Genomic DNA, 19,793 nt, shown 5'->3' with positions numbered 1-19,793 from the left:
TGGTGTGCTACAGTCCATCCAGCAATCCAGATAATTCTCTATAAATATAATTTTCATGCTTCTCTATTGTCACAAATAACTTAGGACTTAAAGGAGGATAAAGCAGAGATGCATTTGAAATTTTTCAAGGGCTCAAACATGATCCAGAGGGAAATGTTCCCAGTTCTCAGAAGGGTTATCAGAAAGGTTTGGGATATTCAAGGGCAGCGCTTTATGGAGAGCTTCTGCCCTTGGTAATCCCTCAGGGGGAGGCCAGGCTGAGCTTTAGGGAGATGAATGATCCTCAAACTCACCTTTTGCCCTTTCCTGCTGGCAGGTTCTGCAGCGGCTGATCAAGTCCAGAGGGAAGTCACAAAGCAAACACTTGAACGTCCAGTTGGTGGCAGCTGATAAACTTGCACAATGCCCACCAGTAAGTACAGAGGAGAGGCTGAAGAGCTCCTGCTTTGTGGAATTCTGCTGATCCATCCATTATCACTCCCTGGCGGTGCTCACACGGCCCTGCACTCGTGAGGCACAAAGTGCTGCAGACTTTCATCCTGCCTATCTCCTGCCCCGGGTTTGTTTTGGTCTTTGGCAGGGTGACAGGCCAGGAGTGACGTGGAGGGGACAACAAATCTGGGCATTAGCAAATTACATCATCTGTGGAGCTGCAGCTCCCAGAGGGACAAAGTCTGGCTTTGTAGAGGCCTCCCCTCCCTGCACAGGGAGTGTGTGCAAAGGGAAAGGGGAGTGAGCCCTGCCCCTGATCCTGCAGGCCATCCAATCCCCTCAGCAGAGCACAGCCACTGCTCTCCCAGCTCCTGATCAAAGCTCCTGCCCCTCTCCTGGAGTGCTGAATTCCTGCTGATGGAGCAGGGGCCTGCAGGGCTCTGGGAGAGGCTCTGCAGGGGCTTGGACAGGGCAGCTCAAACTTCAGGTTTTAGTTTTGAAAGGCACACCTGGTTTCTGGGACAGGCAGTGGAAATGGGCTTGGATGTGGCTTTGTGGGATCTCTGCGGGATGTTGGGATGGGAGTGCAGAGTGCAGAGGTACCAGGGCAGTGACAGCCTGTTCTTCTGCAGAGCTCAGCTGTGTTACATTTCTCACATGGAATATTTTACTGAGCTGTGATCTCTTAAAATGCTGCTGGCTTATTCCTGTGAGCCACCCAGGTCCCACTAACCCAACCAGAACTGGAACTGTCCTGGAGAACAAACTGATCCCTGTAAAACACATCCCTTCCTAACTCTGATCCCTGTAAAACACATCCCTTCCTAACTCTGATCCCCCTAAACACATCTCTTCCCAACTCCTGATCCCTGCCCTTCCCAGCTCCTGATCCCTGTAAAACACATCCCTTCCCAGCTCTGATCCCTGTAAAACACATCCCTTCCCAACTCCTGATCCCCCTAAACACATCCCTTCCCATCCCCTGATCCCTGTAAAACACATCCCTTCCCAACCCTGTAAAACACATCCCTTCCCAACTCCTGATCCCCCTAAACACATCCCTTCCCATCTCTGATCCCTGTAAAACACATCCCTTCCCAACTCCTGATCCCTGCCCTTCCCAACTCCTGATCCCTGTAAAACACATCCCTTCCCATCTCTGATCCCTGTAAAACACATCCCTTCCCAAGCTGATCCCTGTAAAACACATCCCTTCCCAGCTCTGATCCCTGTAAAACACATCCCTTCCCATCTCTGATCCCTGTAAAACACATCCCTTCCCAGCTCTGATCCCTGTAAAACACATCCCTTCCCAAGCTGATCTGAGGAGCTGGAGTGCAGCTGCCCCTGTTTGTGGTGTTTGCCCTGAGCTCACACACAGAAGAGCCCTCTGCACATTGTCCTGTGTGAAAGGTGTTTCCTCTGGCACCTGCACACAGAACCCTAGGAGTTTCACAGCCTTTTTTTGCCTTTTCTACAGTGATTTCCTCTTACTCAGCTTCACTTTGCTCGCATCAGCTGAAATGAGAGCAGGCACCAGAGCAGCTGTGGCTGCCCCATCCCCTGGCAGTGTCCCAGGCCAGGCTGGACAGGGCTTGGAGCACTCTGGGACAGTGGAAGGTGTCCCTGCCCATGGCAGGGGGTGGATGAGATGGTTTTTAGGTCCCTTCCAACTCGTGGGATTCCTAAATTCCATGAAATAATCCACATGGGGTGCACTGGGATTGTCCATCCCCAGATTCACTGAACTCTGCCTCAGCACCAGTCCTGGAGTTGCATTGCAGTGCTGAAGGCCTCACCTGGATCAGAAAAGCCTCTCCAAATGTCAGAGTGCCAGCTTTCAGCCTTGCACCCAGCCCTGCTCCCAGGCTGTGTGCAGCCTGCCCTGCCCAGGAGCTGCTCACAAACCAGCTCAGCACTTTGCACTGGTGATGGGCAGGAAGTGAGTGCTGACTTGGAGCTCTCCCAGGGAGCTGACAGTCTGGCTTGGCTTGAAATTAAAGTTTGGCCCACGGTTTAATTGAGTAAAAGTTCATTGCTGAGAGCAAAGGCACTGCTCCCTCTCTCCTGCTCATCCTTTTGCAGCTCAGATTCCTGCAAGAGGAGAATCTGGAGTGCTGGTTTAAAGGAAAGGTCCTTGCACAGGATGCACTCCTCACTCTGTTCCTCTGCTGAGAGCCAGCCATAAGGAATGAGCTGGTGCTGCATGTCTAGACACTGCAAAAATAGCTGTAAAAATAGCTGGGCATACTTGAGCTCAGGAACTGCTTTCATTATTAATTCCTTGCTAATCTGCCCCTGATGCTGCTCGAGCCAGCCTTGGGCACTGCAGGGCAGGACACAGGAACAGTGCAGGGCTCCAGGGATATTGCAGGGCTCCAGGGACATTGCAGGACACAGGAACAGTGCAGGACACAGGAACATTGCAGGGCTCCAGGAACATTGCAGGGCTCCAGGAATATTGCAGGGCTCCAGGAACATTGCAGGGCTCCAGGAACACTGCAGGGCTCCAGGAACATTGCAGGGCTCCAGCAACACTTCAGGGCTCCAGGGATATTGCAGGACACAGGAACAGTGCAGGGCTCCAGGAGTATTGCAGGGCTCCAGGGACATTGCAGGACACAGGAACATTGCAGGGCTCCAGGAACACTGCAGGGCTCCAGGGATATTGCAGGGCTCCAGGAACATTGCAGGGCTCCAGGGATATTGCAGGGCTCCAGGAACATTGCAGGGCTCCAGGAACATTGCAGGGCTCCAGGGACATTGCAGGACACAGGAACATTGCAGGGCTCCAGGAACATTGCAGGGCTCCAGGGATATTGCAGGGCTCCAGGAACATTGCAGGGCTCCAGGGACATTGCAGGACACAGGAACATTGCAGGGCTCCAGGAACATTGCAGGGCTCCAGGGACATTGCAGGACACCAGGGATATTGCAGGGCTCCAGGGATATTGCAGGGCTCCAGGGATACTGCAGGGCTCCAGGAACACTGCAGGGCAGGACACAGGAACAGTGCAGGACACAGGAACATTGCAGGGCTCCAGGAACATTGCAGGGCTCCAGGAACATTGCAGGGCTCCAGGGATATTGCAGGGCTCCAGGAACATTGCAGGGCTCCAGGAACATTGCAGGGCTCCAGGGATATTGCAGGGCTCCAGGGACATTGCAGGGCTCCAGGGACATTGCAGGGCTCCAGGGACATTGCAGGACACAGGAACATTGCAGGGCTCCAGGAACACTGCAGGGCTCCAGGAACATTGCAGGGCTCCAGGGATATTGCAGGGCTCCAGGGACATTGCAGGGCTCCAGGGACATTGCAGGGCTCTAGGGATATTGCAGGGTTCCAGGAATATTGCAGGACCCCAGGAATATTGCAGGACACAGGAACATTGCAGGGCTCCAGGGATATTGCAGGGCTCCAGGGACATTGCAGGACACAGGAACATTGCAGGGCTCCAGGAACATTGCAGGGCTCCAGGGATATTGCAGGGCTCCAGGAATATTGCAGGACACAGGAACACTGCAGGGCTCCAGGGATATTGCAGGACCCCAGGAATATTGCAGTGTTTAATTTCAATCTTTTTCAAAGCAAAATATACACAAGCAAACCACATTTTTTAAAATTTCTAATTTAAGTGTGTTTTAATTGATAACTTCTTCCACAAGTGAGTGATGGACTGGAATGTGTGGTGCATCAACATGTGGATGAATAGCAAAAGAGTAAAAGCAGTAAATAAAGAGAGGAGCAAAAGAAGAGCAATAAACACTGAACTGGACCAAGGGATGCAGTGTTAGGAATATTCTGATTAGAAGGAAACTCCTCCTTGCTGGCAGAGGAGGAAACTTTTCTCTACCATGCTGGGAAGAGAGAATAAATGAAAAAAGACGAAAAACTGCTTTATCATGTTAAATCTTATTCTGAGAGCTGTAAAAACAGGTGGAAGAGAGCAGCCTGTGGTTGGTGCTGGTTGCCCTTTACACCCACAGCACCTGCACTTATTTTCCATTTCCTGTGCTGTTCTCACAGTATTTTGCAAAGTTAAGATTAGAGATGAGATAGGAAGTTGAACTGCTGAAAATAGGGTTGTGTTTCTCTCGAGGGGCTCTGCTGGTTCTGGCAGGTTGGAGGACAGGCAGGCATGGAGGTGGTTTCAGCCAGCACATGGAGGAGGTGTCTGGAGAATTCCCTGAGGCAGGAATGCTGCTGCTGTCAGGACTGCCTGCTGCCTTCTCTGCTGTGGGAATGGCTACAGGGGCATCAGCACTGGAAAGAAAGAAAGAAATTGAGGAGTTTTGTGCCCAGAAACAAAGCAGGGCTCATGCAACACCCAGGGACAGTGTCCAGTGACTCCTGAGGGCTCTGGCTCTTGCTCACCTTCTAAAGCCACTTGTACCATTTTCTTTACTAGACATAGAATCATGGAATGGTTTGGCTTGGAGGGGAAGTTGAGGATCACCTAATTCCTTCCTCTGCTATGGGCAGGGACATCCTCCACTATCCCAGGCTGCTCCAAGCCCTGTCCAGCCTGGCCTTGGACATGGACACTCCCAGGGATCCAGGGGCAGCCAGAGCTGCTCAGGGCCTCACCTCCCTCCAGGCAGGAATTCCTCTGCAGTGTCCCCTCCCTCCCTGCTGTGTTCCAGTGTGCATCCATGCCCCCTGTCACACTCCCAGGGATCCAGGGGCAGCCAGAGCTGCTCAGGGGCTCACCTCCCTCCAGGCAGGAATTCCTCTGCAGTGTCCCCTCCCTCCCTGCTGTGTCCTGTCACACACCCAGGGATCCAGGGGGAGCCAGAGCTGCTCAGGGGCTCACCTCCCTCCCTGCTGTGTTCCAGTGTGCATCCATGCCCCCTATCACACTCCAAGGGATCCAGGGGCAGCCCCAGCTGCTCAGGGGCTACCCTCCCTCCAGGCAGGAATTCCTCTGCAGTGTCCCCTCCCTCCCTGCTGTGTCCTGTCACACACCCAGGGATCCAGAGGCAGCCAGAGCTGCTCAGGGGCTCACCTCCCTCCCAGGCAGGAATTTCCTCACAGGGAGGGAGGGAATGTCCCCTCCCTCCCTGCTGTGTTCCAGTGTGCATCCATGCCCCCTGTCCCTCCCTGCTGTTACAGAAAGCCCCCTCCATGCCTCCAGCTCCCTCCCCTCTGCCCTGCCGTGATTCCCCTTCCCTGAACAGCTCCAAGGCTGGCTGTGACAGGCAGTGTGTGCCACCCCAGTGTGTGTGTGCCACCCCAGTGTGTATGTGCCACCCCAGCGTGTGTGTGCCACCCCAGTGTGTGTGTGCCACCCCAGCATGTGCCACCCCAGCGTGTGCCACCCCCAGTGTGTGCCACCCCAGTGTGTGCCCCCCCAGTGTGTGTGTGCCACCCCAGTGTGTATGTGCCACCCCAGCGTGTGCCATCCCCAGCGTGTGCCACCCCAGTGTGTGTCACCCCAGTGTGTGCCACCCCAGTGTGTGCCACCCCAGCGTGTGCCACCCCAGTGTGTGTGTGCCACCCCAGCGTGTGTCTGCCACGCCAGTGTGTGTGTGCCACCCCAGTGTGTGTCTGCCACCCCAGCGTGTGTGTGCCACCCCAGCGTGTGCCACCCCAGTGTGTGTGTGCCACCCCAGTGTGTGTGTGCCACCCCAGCGTGTGTCTGCCACCCCAGTGTGTGTGTGCCACCCCAGTGTGTGTGTGCCACCCCAGCGTGTGTGTGCCACCCCAGCGTGTGCCACCCCAGTGTGTGTGTGCCACCCCAGCGTGTGTCTGCCACCCCAGTGTGTGTGTGCCACCCCAGTGTGTGTGTGCCACCCCAGCGTGTGTCTGCCACCCCAGCGTGTGTGTGCCACCCCAGTGTGTGTGTGCCACCCCAGTGTGTATGTGTCACCCCAGTGTGTGTGTGTCACCCCAGCGTGTGCCACCCCAGTGTGTGTGTGCCACCCCAGTGTGTGCCACCCCAGTGTGTGTGTGCCACCCCAGTGTGTGTGTGCCACCCCAGTGTGTGTCACCTCCAGTGTGTGCCACCCCAGCGTGTGCCACCCCAGTGTGTGTGTGCCACCCCAGTGTGTGTGTGCCCCCCCAGTGTGTGTGTGCCACCCCAGTGTGTGCCACCCCAGTGTGTGTGTGCCACCCCAGTGTGTGTGTGCCTCCCCAGTGTGTGTGTGCCACCCCAGTGTGTGTGTGCCACCCCCAGTGTGTGTGTGCCACCCCCAGTGTGTGTGTGCCACCCCAGTGTGTGTGTGCCTCCCCAGTGTGTGCCCCCCCAGTGTGTGTGTGCCACCCCCAGTGTGTGTGTGCCACCCCAGTGTGTGTGTGCCACCCCAGTGTGTGCCACCCCAGTGTGTGCCCCCCCAGTGTGTGTGTGCCACCCCCGTGTCCCCAGCCGTGACCGCGCTGTGTCCCTGTGCCCAGGACATGTTCGACGTGATCCTGGACGAGAACCAGCTGGAGGACGCGTGCGAGCACCTGGCCGAGTACCTGGAGGCGTACTGGAGAGCCACGCACACGTCCAGCGCCGCGCCCATGACGCCCCTGCTGGGCAGGAGCCTGGCCCCGGCCGCGCTGTCCCCGTACCCCGCCGCCATCTCCGGCCTGCAGGTAGGAACGGGCCCCGGGGCAGGAGGAGCAGCGCCTGGGGCTGCCCGGGCTGCCAGGGGCTCTGCCGGCCACCGGGGGTGCAGCCAGGGAGGAGGCAGCTCCTCTGGGAATGAACGCTCGGCCTTTAGTGGGAGCTACACCATTTCCTAGCCAGCAGGCAGCTCTGTCATGATCCCTTTTATTCTACCCTCATAACTTCACCAAACGTTGGCTTATGGGTGGAAAAGCTTGTTCTTTGAGTGTGAATAAAAGGCATTATTTTTTATTTTATTTTTTTTACCCATTGAAAAAAATTGTGACCCTTTTTTTCCACAGGGATAGCTCAGACTCGGCTGAACTTTGACACTTCAATCGTGGCATGTAAATAGTCCTTAATGAGAAGTACGTGCTTTATTAAGTTTGAAACCAGAAATGTTTGGGGCTAATAACTCTGGGGATGCTTGAGGGGCTCAGGATTTGCAGGGAGCTTTAAATCCTGCAAGTTTCAGTGTGTGCGGGGACTCCAGGAGTGTCACTTGCTAATGTACGTCAGAAATAGAACTGAACAAATGACGTTTAATGAATAATTCACCTGACAAATGTAACAAATGTCTGCTCTGCTTGTGGAGTGTCTGGAAGCAGGTAACAGCTTTGGAGGAAATGACTGTTGTTTGGTGTTTTCAGTTAACATCCAGCTGGCTTTGCTGTGAGTGAGCTGCACTTCCCTGAAGGTGCTTAATTCCTGCACTCACCTTTCTAAAGCCCTGCTTGGTTTTATTGGGACCAGCAAGTCACTGTCTCCTGAGTGGCTGAATGCACAAGCACTGTTCTGTTACTAATAATAACATGCACATGTAAACTGTTGTTTCCATTTTCCACTTGCCTTAAAATTTCAGTTTTCCATCTCTTCATGCCAATAAAATACCATCTGCAGAACTTTCACCTCTTCAGTTTCATTTTGAGAACTGGGTGTATCCACAGAATTTTTTTCAGGCATTTATTTCTCTCTGATCAATGGACACCAGCAATAACTGTGAAATGTTGCTCCATTTACTTAGGGAAAACTCACACTGAAGATGAAAATCACCCCTGTGCAGTGGGCTGGCTGAAGGTATGCATCACTTAATCCCCACTTCACCCGAATTCCAAAGGGTTTCGGTGGGATCAATGGTGCTGGTGCTCTGCAGAGGGGTAAATTTCTCCCGGAGTGATCCATGCCCAACCAGAGCTGCAGGTTTTCTGTGCCACCAGGGTTCAGGCCCTGCTGTTTTCCATGGGTATCTCACAGTAAGGACCTCCACCATCTCTGCTGCCCACCAGGAGGTTTTATGCCCATTCAAACCTGTGAAGGATTTGCATCAGCTTTCACTGTGATGATGTGTGTGGTAATTAAAAGGCACTCAGGCTAATTAAACTAGCAAAGGTTCTTGTGGTGCAGGAAGGTTTTATATTCTTTCTGCCCTTGGTACCTCAGGGACTGAAAAGCAAAAGCCCAAAGGCTACATAGCAATGAGCCTGATAGAAGTGTGCTGGGACAGGCTGTCCCTGCTTCACCAGCTCCACTTTGGGAGCCTCCCATTTCCACCTGGCCGTGGCCTGGACTTTGGCTCACTGAGAACTGAAAGTTCTGCCTGAACTCCTGACTCACGGAGGTCATGAGGGCCACATTCTGTGGCACAGATCCAGAGCAGTCACAGAGGGCACAGGTGGCAGTGCTGGCTCTGCCACACCTGATCCTAGGGAATTGCCTTCCTTAAAGGAAGAGCTCGGTGCTGAGCTGAGGGGGAAGAGTAAATATGATCTTTGCCTAGAAAAATATTGCTCTGAGAAGCTGTGGCTGCCCCTGGATCCCTGGAAGTGTCCCAGGCCAGGCTGGATGGGGCTTGGAGCAGCCTGGGACAGTGGAAGATGTCCCTGCCCATGGCAGGGGAAGGAATTAAGTGATCCTCAACTTCCCTTCCAACCCAAACCATCCTGGGATTCTCTAACTCCTTGGCACCAGTCATTTCCCTCTGACTGGTTAGCTCTAAGCACATCTAGCCTAACTTCAGTGCCTGGATTCAAATCCTGTAGCTCAGGTTTTGGGGAGATGTGTTCCTTAGGCTCCAGGGCATTGGGGTTTCAGATCCATTCCTGCAGGCAGTCATCCCAATCACACAGCAGGACCAAAAGTTACCTGGGCTATGAGAGCCAGGTGTACCCAGCCCAGGCGTGTCCCGTGCTGCCACCCGGGGAGCTCAGCAGCGGCCCTGGGGTGAGCACACAGCCAGGGAAGGTTCCTGCAGCCCCAGAGGTGAATTCCCACAGGGATTCAGGCAGAGGAGTGAGCAAAGAGTTAAAGCTATGATAGATGAGGGGATTATACATCCAAACTGCATTTGTGTCAGATAAACACAGGGATAATTCATCATGGAATCAAGGAACCACAGAATGGTTTGGGTTGGACAGGACCTCAAACCCCATCCATGGACAGGGACACCTCCCACCGTCCCAGGCTGCTCCAAACCCCAATGTCCAGCCTGGCCTTGGACACTTCAGGGATCCAGGGGCAGCCACAGCTGCTCTGGGCACCTGTGCCAGGGCTGCCCACCCTCCCAGCCAGGAATTCCCAGTTCCCAATGTCCCATCCATCCCTGCCCTCTGGCACTGGCAGCCATTCCCTGGCTCCTGTCCCTCCATCCCTTGTCCCCAGTCCCTCTCCAGCTCTCCTGGAGCCCCTTCAGGCCCTGCCAGGGGCTCTGAGCTCTGCCTGGAGCCTTCTCCAGGTGGACACCCCCATCTCTTCCAGCCTGCCTTTAGTCTCTGAAGCCCTTTGCCACAATCCCCAGTAAAACCTGGTGCTCTGAATGGGGATCCCCTGCAGGAGTTCTCCCCAGTACCTGGGCTGAGGTTGCAGAGTCTCCCTGGCAGCAGCAGCAGCAGCAGCAGCCCTGAGCTGTAAGCACACAGCCCTGCTCCATCCCTGCCCCAGCCACAGCAGCCTTGGACAGGAGTTATTCAGGGAGCAGTGGCCAGGCTGTAGCAGCAGGAGGAAGGTTTTAGATCCCAGGGAGCAGGGGCTGGAGCTTCAGCACGGAGTTTGTCCCGAGAGATGGGTGCTGATGCTCTTGAGAGGTTTAATGTGTGGTGAAAGCAAACAAAGTGCTTGTTTTAGGCTATTTCTTCACTGTGCCATTAACTGGCAAAAAAACCATGAACTAATTTTGTTCATGTGACAAATGATGGGCATTGTCATTATGGGAACGTGAGGAGAGCAAAGGCTTCTAATTAATAAGTTATCTCAGGAAGGGATTTCCTGTCCCCATATTTAAATACTGTGCTTCAGTTGAAAGAATTTATTATTTATCCAATGAATTTAGCCTCCCCTTGGCTAACCATCAATGGTTTGGTCATAGGAAGGGTTTTAAATGAGGCCCAGAGCTGCACCTTTAAAAACAGCCCAATCAAACATCTTCAGATGTTTTCCAGAACCACAGAAATGGACGCTTAGACATTCCCTAAGCAGAGTAGCAGCGTGAATGTTCTGTTCCTGATCAGAGAAAAGTGATAAATGCTGACTACATCAGCTCACTTTTCATGCTCGGCGCAATACTCAGCAGGGCTCGGAGCTCCAGGAAGCAGAGGCGGCCCGCTCCCGGCCCTGCAGCAGCCGGGCCCTGCTGGCACGGGAGAGCCGGAGCTGCTGAGGGCCGGGCCGGGCAGGGCCGGGCTGCGGGCACTCTCTAACTCTGCTTCTCTGGCCCCGCAGAGCCAGCGCGGCCGGCACGGCGCGCACTCCGCCGAGAGCTCTCCCCTCGAGCGGCGCAGCCTCATGAGCTCCGACGAGAACTACCACAACAACGAGAGGGCTCGCAAGAGCAGGAACCGCCTGTCTTCCAGTTCCCAGCACAGCCGAGAGCATTACCCTCTGGTGGAAGAGGAGTTCCCCGACCCCTACCAGGACTCGTACAAACCCCACCGCGCCCGCGGCTCCCCCGGCGGCTACAGCCACGACTCACGGCACCGGCTCTGAGTGCTGGGACTGGGGAGGAGCGGCATCCACCCGCTGGTACCTCGCCATAACGTAGCTAGGAATAACAATTCGATCGCGTTCATTTGGCAGGTGTGACCGCGACACCGCGGTTGCACCCTGCTGTCATTGATGTTTAATTAGGGGGCAGCAAAACCCAGCCCGGCCCTTCCGTTTCTGCCCGATCATAGAGGTTGTTTTTGGGATTATTTTTGGGTTTAATACAGCGTTTGCATTTATAGCCATATTTTTTTCTCGTCCTTAGGTGTTAGACACATCAGTTTGTAATTTTGGGTACTTATCGAGGCACTTATAAAATAATTTCCTGTGCTGGAAATTCCAAATGACCAGTTCCAGTTGGAACCAATTTATAAACCAATTCCTGTTGGAATTTGGGTGAATTGACTGGAAAGTCGATGTGAGCATGTTGGGAAAAAAACAAACACAGAAAAATCTGAAAATTACAAACCACTGCAAGTCAGAAAGTCAGCTCCAGTATTTGTTTGCTGGGAGCTCAATTTCCATTTCAGGTTGGAGTAAAGGGATTTATTCTAACAATTTCTTTCCAGAATGGCTTTTTCAGACAAACCAAATGTAAACTCTCGAGAGTGCCAAATATCCCAAATTATTGCAGCAGTTACAAAACACTTTCCAGTTCCAAATTATTTTTAGACCTGGCATGAATGTTGCAGCCAAATGATGCTTGAGTTCAGCCAGTCCTGGCAGTTTTGTTGGGACCAGCAGGGAGGAGCTGCGACAGGAGACGGGAAGTAGGGACAGGGAAAGGAACAAACTCCATCGTTCGTGTGCTTGGGGGTCGGGAATTGTCTTTATTTTTTCCCACTCTTTTACCTGAATACAGCTAGAAGTCCCAAAATGGAACAGGAGTATAGAGACATCAGATTTTTCTCCCATTTTTACCCTGCTTTTTAAATGGAAAGCAATCCCCTCTTCTGGCCCCGTGTGTGAAGTCCCTACATCCCAGTACCCCCAGTAGCTGCCCACATGTTCCATCTTCCCAAGCCCACCTGGGAATGCCTGACCATGTCTGACCATTCCAGCAGCGCACAAGAACCCTCCAGAAGCTCCATTCCAGCCATGAAACCCAAGGGGAGGGAATGGGCTTCACCAGCCATCAGTGACAAACCTTTCAAACAACATCTCGGTCAGGATTGCAATAAAAAGGGAACATCAGACAAAAATCTGCTCCCAGGGAAGTCGTGGAGCTGATTCCAAGCTTTGGATTCCAAGAGCTATGATAAATCCTTGGAGATATTGCTGCCTTACTTCCTACCAATCATTTCTTTCACCTGCTGAGTCTTGAGTTCGTTCCAATAGATGAATTTCTGTGGTTGGACCTTGTGTTTTACACCATCTGTGAAGCCTTAGATCCCATGGGATTGAAAGTTGAGCCCCATTGCCCATTTTGTACAACCACTGACATCTTCCAGCAGAGCCTCCCGAAATTCCCACCGCACACATTCCCTGGAACTGACACAGTTCTGATGCTGAACCTGCATTTGTTTATGCAGGTTCACGTCACAACTGTGTTCTTCCCAAAATAAGGATCATGAACTTTTTTATTTGCTTGTTTTCCTCCCAAAGCCTGCTGAGCCCAGGCTTTGAAAGCATGTAGCACTACAGGAATTTCTGGAATATTCTGGTTTCTTCTACGTCCTGGACCAGCTGGCAAAGACCACTGGTGTTTCCAGCATCCTGAAGTCTGATGATCCTCTTGAAGCTGCTGGGAAAAGCAATCCATGTCCTTTGTGGGGCACCCAAACCTAAACCATCCCCAGCAGCATTAAGAGGTGGCAGACACCTGATTAATTAAATATTTTAATGACCCCACTGCCTAACAGGCAGCTGCAGCACCACTGGGCGATCCCAGTGGAGCAGTTGCCAAGGGAAATGTGGAGATCTGTGCATCCACTGGAATGCCAGAGTTGTGGATGGATCTGCCAGAGCTGATCCTGCCCCATTCCCTCTGGCTGCAGGTGCCAGAGGAGCTCTGAGGCTGAGGGGATGTGGCAGGACCTGGCCCTGGCAGCTCCTGCAGGATTCTGTGCTGCAGCACAGGGCAGCATCCTCCAGGAACTTCTCCAGCCCTTTTTCCATGTCCAGCACACAGAAGGGAGAAAGGAGGCCTTGGGCAGCCCCTTCTTCTCTGAGCTTTCCTTTTTGTGCATTGAAGTCCTGAGTGCAGGGCAGCTGTAGAACCCTGGGCAGCAGCTGCTTCTCTTTATTCTGCACTAGATTAGGGATCAGCTCATTAACTGCTTGAGGAGATTTGCATATTTGTGTATTTGCAGTCAGAGATTTCCTAGAGCCTTTTGGAGCCTTGTTTTCAGTCTTCCATGTCACCCCAGGCCAGGGAAGGATCCCCAGCCACCACACTCTGCACAATCCATCACCTGAACATCTCAAGTGCCACAACTTGGGTTTGACAAAAACAAACTTGAGAGGGAAGCCAGGGATGGGCCTGAGGTCCTTCATTGCCTGGGTTAAGCTGCCTGGACTCCTGGCTGTCCTGAGTTTCTCCCAGAGCCCATTCCATTGACATCAAAGGGCCAGGGGCCCTGCAGGTCTCCCTCCTTGCTGGGGTGTTGAATTCTGTGAAAAGAGATATTCCTGAAGTACAGATACAGCAGCCAGGCTGGCAGACTCTTCATTTATTGCAGATCCTATGGGCAGTGTTTGTTTGAAGAGGGGATTTCTGTTCAGGACACGGTAAGGAGTGAAGGCTGTGCTGGGGATCAGGATTGGGAATTCCTGGTGGGATTCCAGCACTGCTTGCAGCTCTCTTGTGGTTTGGTTGAAGTTGAGGAGTTCATGTGTTCCTGACTGAAGCCATCCAGCCTCATTCTCCATTCCTCACGTCATTTCTTGTTGTTAAAATAATACTAAAGACCAGAGCTCTGTTGGGAGCTCTGGCAGGGACAGGGGGTTTACAAATGTTTATAAAACAGGGAGGTTTTTCATCTTTTGTTGTTATCTGAGTTTCTCATTCAGACACTTTGGGATTGACGAGGATTTAACCAATCAAGGTGATAACAACAATCTCTAAAGAGAAAATTCAGCACATTCTTATGTTTGGGAATCAATTATTCTAATTGTTAACCTTCAAATACTTCCTCCCTGGAGTTGGATTTAACATGTACAGATTCTTTTCCTGATGCCAAACACTTCTCCCATGGGATGTGCAACTCACAGCTGCTGATATTTGTAACTTCAGTTTGATGCCAAATCTTCTGAATTCAGTTTGGTCTCAACACCAGAGAATTCCCTGGAGCTTGCAGACTCTCCTGTCTTTACTGACTTCACCATTCTAAAACAATATTGTTATTCCTGTTGTTCACAGCACACTGAGTTGGGTAAGTCAGGGGTTCTGACACTCCTTTTTTCTTTAATAATCCATTAAATGTGTCCTCTGCTGTGTTTTATTTCACAGGTTCAGTACTTCTGAAACTTGCCCTTAATCCCACATTCCTGATTTTTTTTTTTAAGGCAAAATAATTGGAGACTACACATGACAAAATCAGATGCATATTTTATAAAAGGCCATTTAATACAAACCTGGGTTTGCTCCTAAAAATGTGCATTTGAACATCAGGTTCTGTTACCCCTGTTGGTGCCAGTCCAGGTTTGGATCCATGGGATTCTGCTGCCATGTATTTTGTTGGAGTTGCCTCTCATTCCTTCAAATATTAGTCCTACAAAGGCTGCAGGATCCTGTAATACAGCCAAGATTAACTCTGGGGAAATGGAGTTTAAATGATCCTAAAAGAGAGTGTGGTGTCATTTTAAGAGGCATTTGAATAACCTTGGTGAGGTTGTTACTAAGCCCAGTTTATTTTATATAGAAAAATAAAGGCGTATCCTTAAAAAAAAAGAGGGAAATTTTAATCAAGTTGTAAAATATCTGTAAGGAATTAACTCAGAGAAAGAGGTGAAAATGCTACTTAGGAGTGAAAGTTCAGATTCCTTTCAGTGTGTGTGGAATCCACTCAAGAAGTCAGGAGAAATATTGTGATTAGATCCATCCAGAGAGTTTGGGGAGGAGGTGGAATCATTTCAGATGTTAATGAGTGTCACTCCTTCACTCCTTTGGAAGGAGCAGCCTTGGCTTGGTCCCAGGATGGTTTTTGGGAACCCAGATTCCTTGGCAGTGACACCAGGTCCTGTCTGGTCCAAGAGCAAGGCCTGCACCTCCTGATCCTCCCCTGCCTCACCAATATTGCCTGAAAACCGAGCTGTAATTACCTGGGACATGCCCGTGGTGGATCTGCTCTGCAGCAGGGAACCCACAGAGCTCAGAGTTCTCCTCCTGCCAGCGGTGTGACAACAGAGCAAGGGAAAAGAAGCACATTTGTAATAGCACAAATTTACAATAATTCCACTCCTGCAGCTGGCATCGTGGTTTTGGAACCAAGGGGGAGATTTCTGATCCAGCATCAGTGGATTTATTGCATTTTTGATCTGTTTACTCGCTGCCTGATACTTCAGCAGTTGATTTTGGCATTTTGCACATGGGATTGATTTTTCAGTAACTTGTATCCCTTCCATATGAATTCATTAATGACAACAAAAAGAACCTTTTCAAATCACAAAGCCCACTGCATTCATTTCTGCTGATTTCTCCTGGAAGCTGAAATCACATGAATAACTTTAATTTTGGCCAATGTGTAGATCTGGGATGTGCCTGGTGAACCCAGCAGCAGCCCAAGGTCGGGAATGAAACGCTCCCAGGAAATGTTTGTGTGGATACAGAGCTCGGAGTGGGGAGGGAAGAGTCACAGCACCCCAAATTCCCAAGAATTCCCTGCCAGCCTGAAGGGAGGTGAGGTTGAGGGATTGGACACACCTGACTGATTCCCTCCTGGGGCAGACAGGGAGAGTCAGGCCAGCAAATGCAGATTGTGTGCAAGCAGAGCGGGGAGAACGCTGGGATCTGCCATTCCAACCGCGCACTCCAGACCTTGGGCTTCTCACATCCTGCAAAATCTCTGGTTCTCAGCCAGACTGGTTCCCAGGGAGAGCCTGGCAGCGCTGCCTCGCTGGGAGCCAGTTCAGAGCCACACTGGTGAAGACATTACTGCCTTTACTGGGACAGAGCCACCCCAAATTTGTGTTTTCTGCTGATTTTCCCTTTGTTTTGCCCTCTAGACCCCGTGTGTGTAGCACCTGACCAGGCATGTGGGTACCATATACTATGCAATGTGTACAGTGGTGCATGCTCTGCTCTCCCTCTGCTTTTAGTGGCTTTCAAAGAAAACTACAAAAATTGGGGAAAAAAAAAAAAAAAAGAATTAAAAAAAAAAAAAGTGGTGTTATTTTTGTGACCAGGATCATGCAGACTGCATGCCCATAGTATCCTCATTTCTATGGATTCGTTTTCTGGAATTTAGATGTACAAAGATGAACTGCATTACAATAACTTTTCTACAATAAATGAACAAAACTACCAAGCGTTTAAAAGTCTGTCCAGTGTCTTTGTGTCCTGCAGTAAGATTGGGAAGATGCTCAGGAGAAATCCGGAGTCCTGTGGCATTTTTGCTGTTTGCCAATAGATTTTGGCAGCAGCCTCACGTGTTGCGTTTTTAGGAAAATTTAATGAGGTTCTGAAGAAGGAGATGCATCTGCTCTGCGAAATAAATGATGTTTATTTTTGTAACGAGCTTAAATAGCTGTGACCCAGAAGTACAAAAATACAGATAATTCCTGCTGATCCAGCAGGGAACGAGGTACTGGCAGCCAACTGCTCCTTTGAAGGATTCTTGGGAATGGTCAGGGGTTTGGAGCTGGTCCTTGGTGGGATCTCCTTGGACTGGTTCCTAGGCAGAAACAAGGGGCAGGATGATGGGAGGGATTAAGGATTGGATAATTATAAGATAATTAATAGTTTATCACAGAATGGTGAAGGCTGGAAAAGATCTCCAAGGCCATCGAGTCCAACTGTGACTGATCCCCACCACCGGAGTGCCACCTCCAGCCATTTATGGTGTCTTGGAAAACTGAAAGCATTGGAAGATGCTGCCTCTGGAAGATTCCATTGGAATCTTGGAAGAAGCATTGGAAGATTCCAGCCTCCTCTTCCCAAAGAGGAGAAACAGGAACCAGCAACCTCAGAGAGATGCTGTGAGCACCCAAATGTTGCCTTGGAGGGACAGGAGCACTTTGGCCAGGTGAGCTGCACCCTCAGGCAGATCTACAGCTCTTAAAATTCTGTTTAATAGACTTTCTTGGCTCTGTGTTCAAAATCAGATCTTGAGGCATGAGTTTTCATCTCAGCTGTTGATGAAAAGCAGGAGGGTTTTCAAATAAATACAACTGAGCAAAAAAACGCCTTTTGTGTGTTTTCGTATGATCCTTGGGGTTAAAATTTCTTAAGCTGCTTAAATTGTCTGTGTCCTGGGGAAGGGGCTGGAGCCCCAGAACAGCTCAGGGTGGATTTTGGGGAAAATTCCATCAGGAAAAAGTGCTCAGGTGGAGTCCCCATCCCTGCAGGGATTCCAAAGTGGATGTGGGGACACGGGGCAGTGCTGGGAATGGTTGGACTCAGATATCTTGGAGGCCTTTTCCAACCCCAGCCATCCCATATTCTCTCTGGGTTTTTTCCTGCACAGAAGCATTTCCATGGTGAAATCCTTCTGTCGGCATTCCAAGCACTTCCCCAGCACAGACCCCCTGACCCTGTCTGTGCTACAGCTGGAACAAAATGTACACGACCCGAACAATCCCTCCCAGACTTCCAGGGGGGAATTGCAGTACACGACCCGAGAAAATCCCTCCCAGATTTCCAGGAGGGAATTGCGAGGCTGTACCAGCCCTGCCCACTGGAATGCTTTCCTAGAAAGCTTCCAGCAGCCCTGGGAAGCCCAGCTCAGCCCATAAAAACCAGCAGTACGATCCGGGTTCAGCCAGGCTGCCCTAGGAAAAAACCCAAACAAATGACACGGGGGGGAATCCTCTGAGCTTTTTATTTAAATAATCAGAATAAACGGTTTAATTGAACTTTGGTAGCTCTGCCACAGCTGTGCAGCCACCGAACCCTGTCCCGAGCCCCGGAGAGCTGAGAACAGAGAAGAACGCCGAGTGCTTCTGAAATTCCAAGCCGAGGACCGGCAGAAAGGGGGATAATTGCCAGCTCATGAATAATTAACGCCATTGCAGGCTGGATGCTGAACTTGCGGAATGTTTTACACCGGAGGAGCTCACCCGCGCTGCCAGGACCCAGAGCTGTGCAGATGGCAGCGGGATGGATGGCACAGTGGGCTACCAGGATATTTCTCTTCTTAAACTCTTCAGGGCCATGAGTTCCCCTCCAGAGCCACAGGAAACACCGAAGTCTCTGGACACAGAGGACTGGAGATCACTCTGGCCTTGCTGCTTTGGTTCCAGACCAGCAGGGAAAATTAAACACAAGAAGTTGCTTAGGAATAAAAATTGCTCGGAGGAAAGATGAAAAACCTGTGGAATAAGGAAGGAGATTTCATGTCCCATGCCAGGCTGGACACTGGGGCTTGGAGCAGCCTGGCACAGTTAAAGGTGTCCCTGACATGGCAGGGGAAGGAGTTGGGTGTCAGGTGTTGGTCTTCTTCGTTTTTACAGAGATGGAGTAACTGAGAGGTTTTAAAAGATTTTATTCTATTATTAGTTTCAATGAATACTGAGACACAAGAGATGTAAAACTTACTCTATTCAGTACCCACATCACAAATTATTACAGTCAGGGCCAGGACAAGTGAGAGCACAAATACCCCATGTCTTGTCTCAGGCAGCAACACAGCTGTGCCACAACCTAATATTATTGTCTGGGATTTCCAAATCCACGAAGATTTAAACTCAGTGGAGGGTTTGGACAGAGAGAAATTTATCTCAGGGAAGAGAAGGCTCTTGGCAGATCTTAGAGTCCATTCCAGTGCCAAAAGTGCCCTCATGCAAACTCACCTGCAGCTCCTGGGGAGAAACTTCGCCCACGTTATTCCCAAGTTTTCCTCAGAACACCCAAGTTTTAGTAGGGCAAAGTGAACGTGGTTTCTCCATAAACTGCAGCCAGGCTGGGAGAGCTGGGAATGTTCCCCTGGAGAAGGGAAGGCTCCAGGCAGAGCTCAGAGCCCCTGGCAGGGCCTGAAGGGGCTCCAGAGGAGGGACTGGGGACAAGGGATGGAGGAACAGCACACGGAGGGAGGAACGGCTTAAACCTGAAGGGAGGGGGTGATTTCGATGCGGTACCGGAGAGAAATCCCTGGCAGTGAGAGCGGCGAGGCCCTGGCCCGGTTGCCGGGATCAGCTGTGAAGCGGGACGTGCCCGTGGCAGGGCAGGGCCGGGATGGGCTGCGGGCCCCGCAGAGGCACGGCGGGCAGTGGGTGTGCGGGAGCCCGGCCTCTGGCACGGCGGGCACTGGGTGTGCGGGAGCCCGGCGCTGTCGCCCCGCAGAGGTTCCGAGGGCACTGGGTGTGCGGGAGCCCGGCGCTCTCGGCCCCGCGGGCAGTGGGTGTGCGGGAGCCCGGCGCTGTCGCCCGCAGAGGCTCCGAGGGCAGCGGGTGTGCGGGAGCCCGGCGCTCTGGCACTGAGGGCAGCGGGTCTGACGGAGCCCGGCGCTCTGGCACTGAGGACAGCGGGTCTGACGGAGCCCGGCGCTCTGGCACTGAGGACAGCGGGTGTGCGGGAGCCCGGCGCTCTGGCACTGAGGGCAGCGGGTGTGCGGAGCCCGGCGCTCAGGCACTAAGGGCAGCGGGTCTGACGGAGCCCGGCGCTCAGGCACTAAGGGCAGCGGGTCTGACGGAGCC

At 51.9% G+C, this 19,793-nt stretch overlaps 1 protein-coding gene across 5 annotated transcripts in view; it reads left to right on the top strand.

Annotated features, from left to right (window-relative positions):
- Positions 1–16,478, top strand: part of CACNB4 (calcium voltage-gated channel auxiliary subunit beta 4) — an 86,855-nt gene extending 70,377 nt beyond the window's left edge. For 2 of the 5 annotated variants that reach the window (XM_071435516.1, XM_071435517.1), the window contains 3 exons: positions 317–412; positions 6,827–7,012; positions 10,740–16,478. In XM_071435516.1, the coding sequence (XP_071291617.1) occupies positions 317–412; positions 6,827–7,012; positions 10,740–11,003 (546 nt within the window). In that variant the 3' untranslated portion in view covers positions 11,004–16,478. Of the gene's footprint in view, positions 1–316; positions 413–6,826; positions 7,013–7,327; positions 7,928–8,049; positions 8,103–10,739 lie in introns of those variants that run through there. The other 3 variants (XR_011680455.1, XM_071435518.1, XM_071435519.1) reach the window with 3 other exon arrangements.
- The last annotated feature ends 3,315 nt before the right edge of the window (positions 16,479–19,793 follow it).

Source organism: Agelaius tricolor, unplaced genomic scaffold, assembly GCF_023055355.1.
Source record: "Agelaius tricolor isolate 1412-34295 unplaced genomic scaffold, bAgeTri1.0.p SCAF_10, whole genome shotgun sequence".
NCBI lineage: Eukaryota > Metazoa > Chordata > Aves > Passeriformes > Icteridae > Agelaius > Agelaius tricolor.
This window is presented reverse-complemented; position numbering and strand designations above follow the sequence as displayed.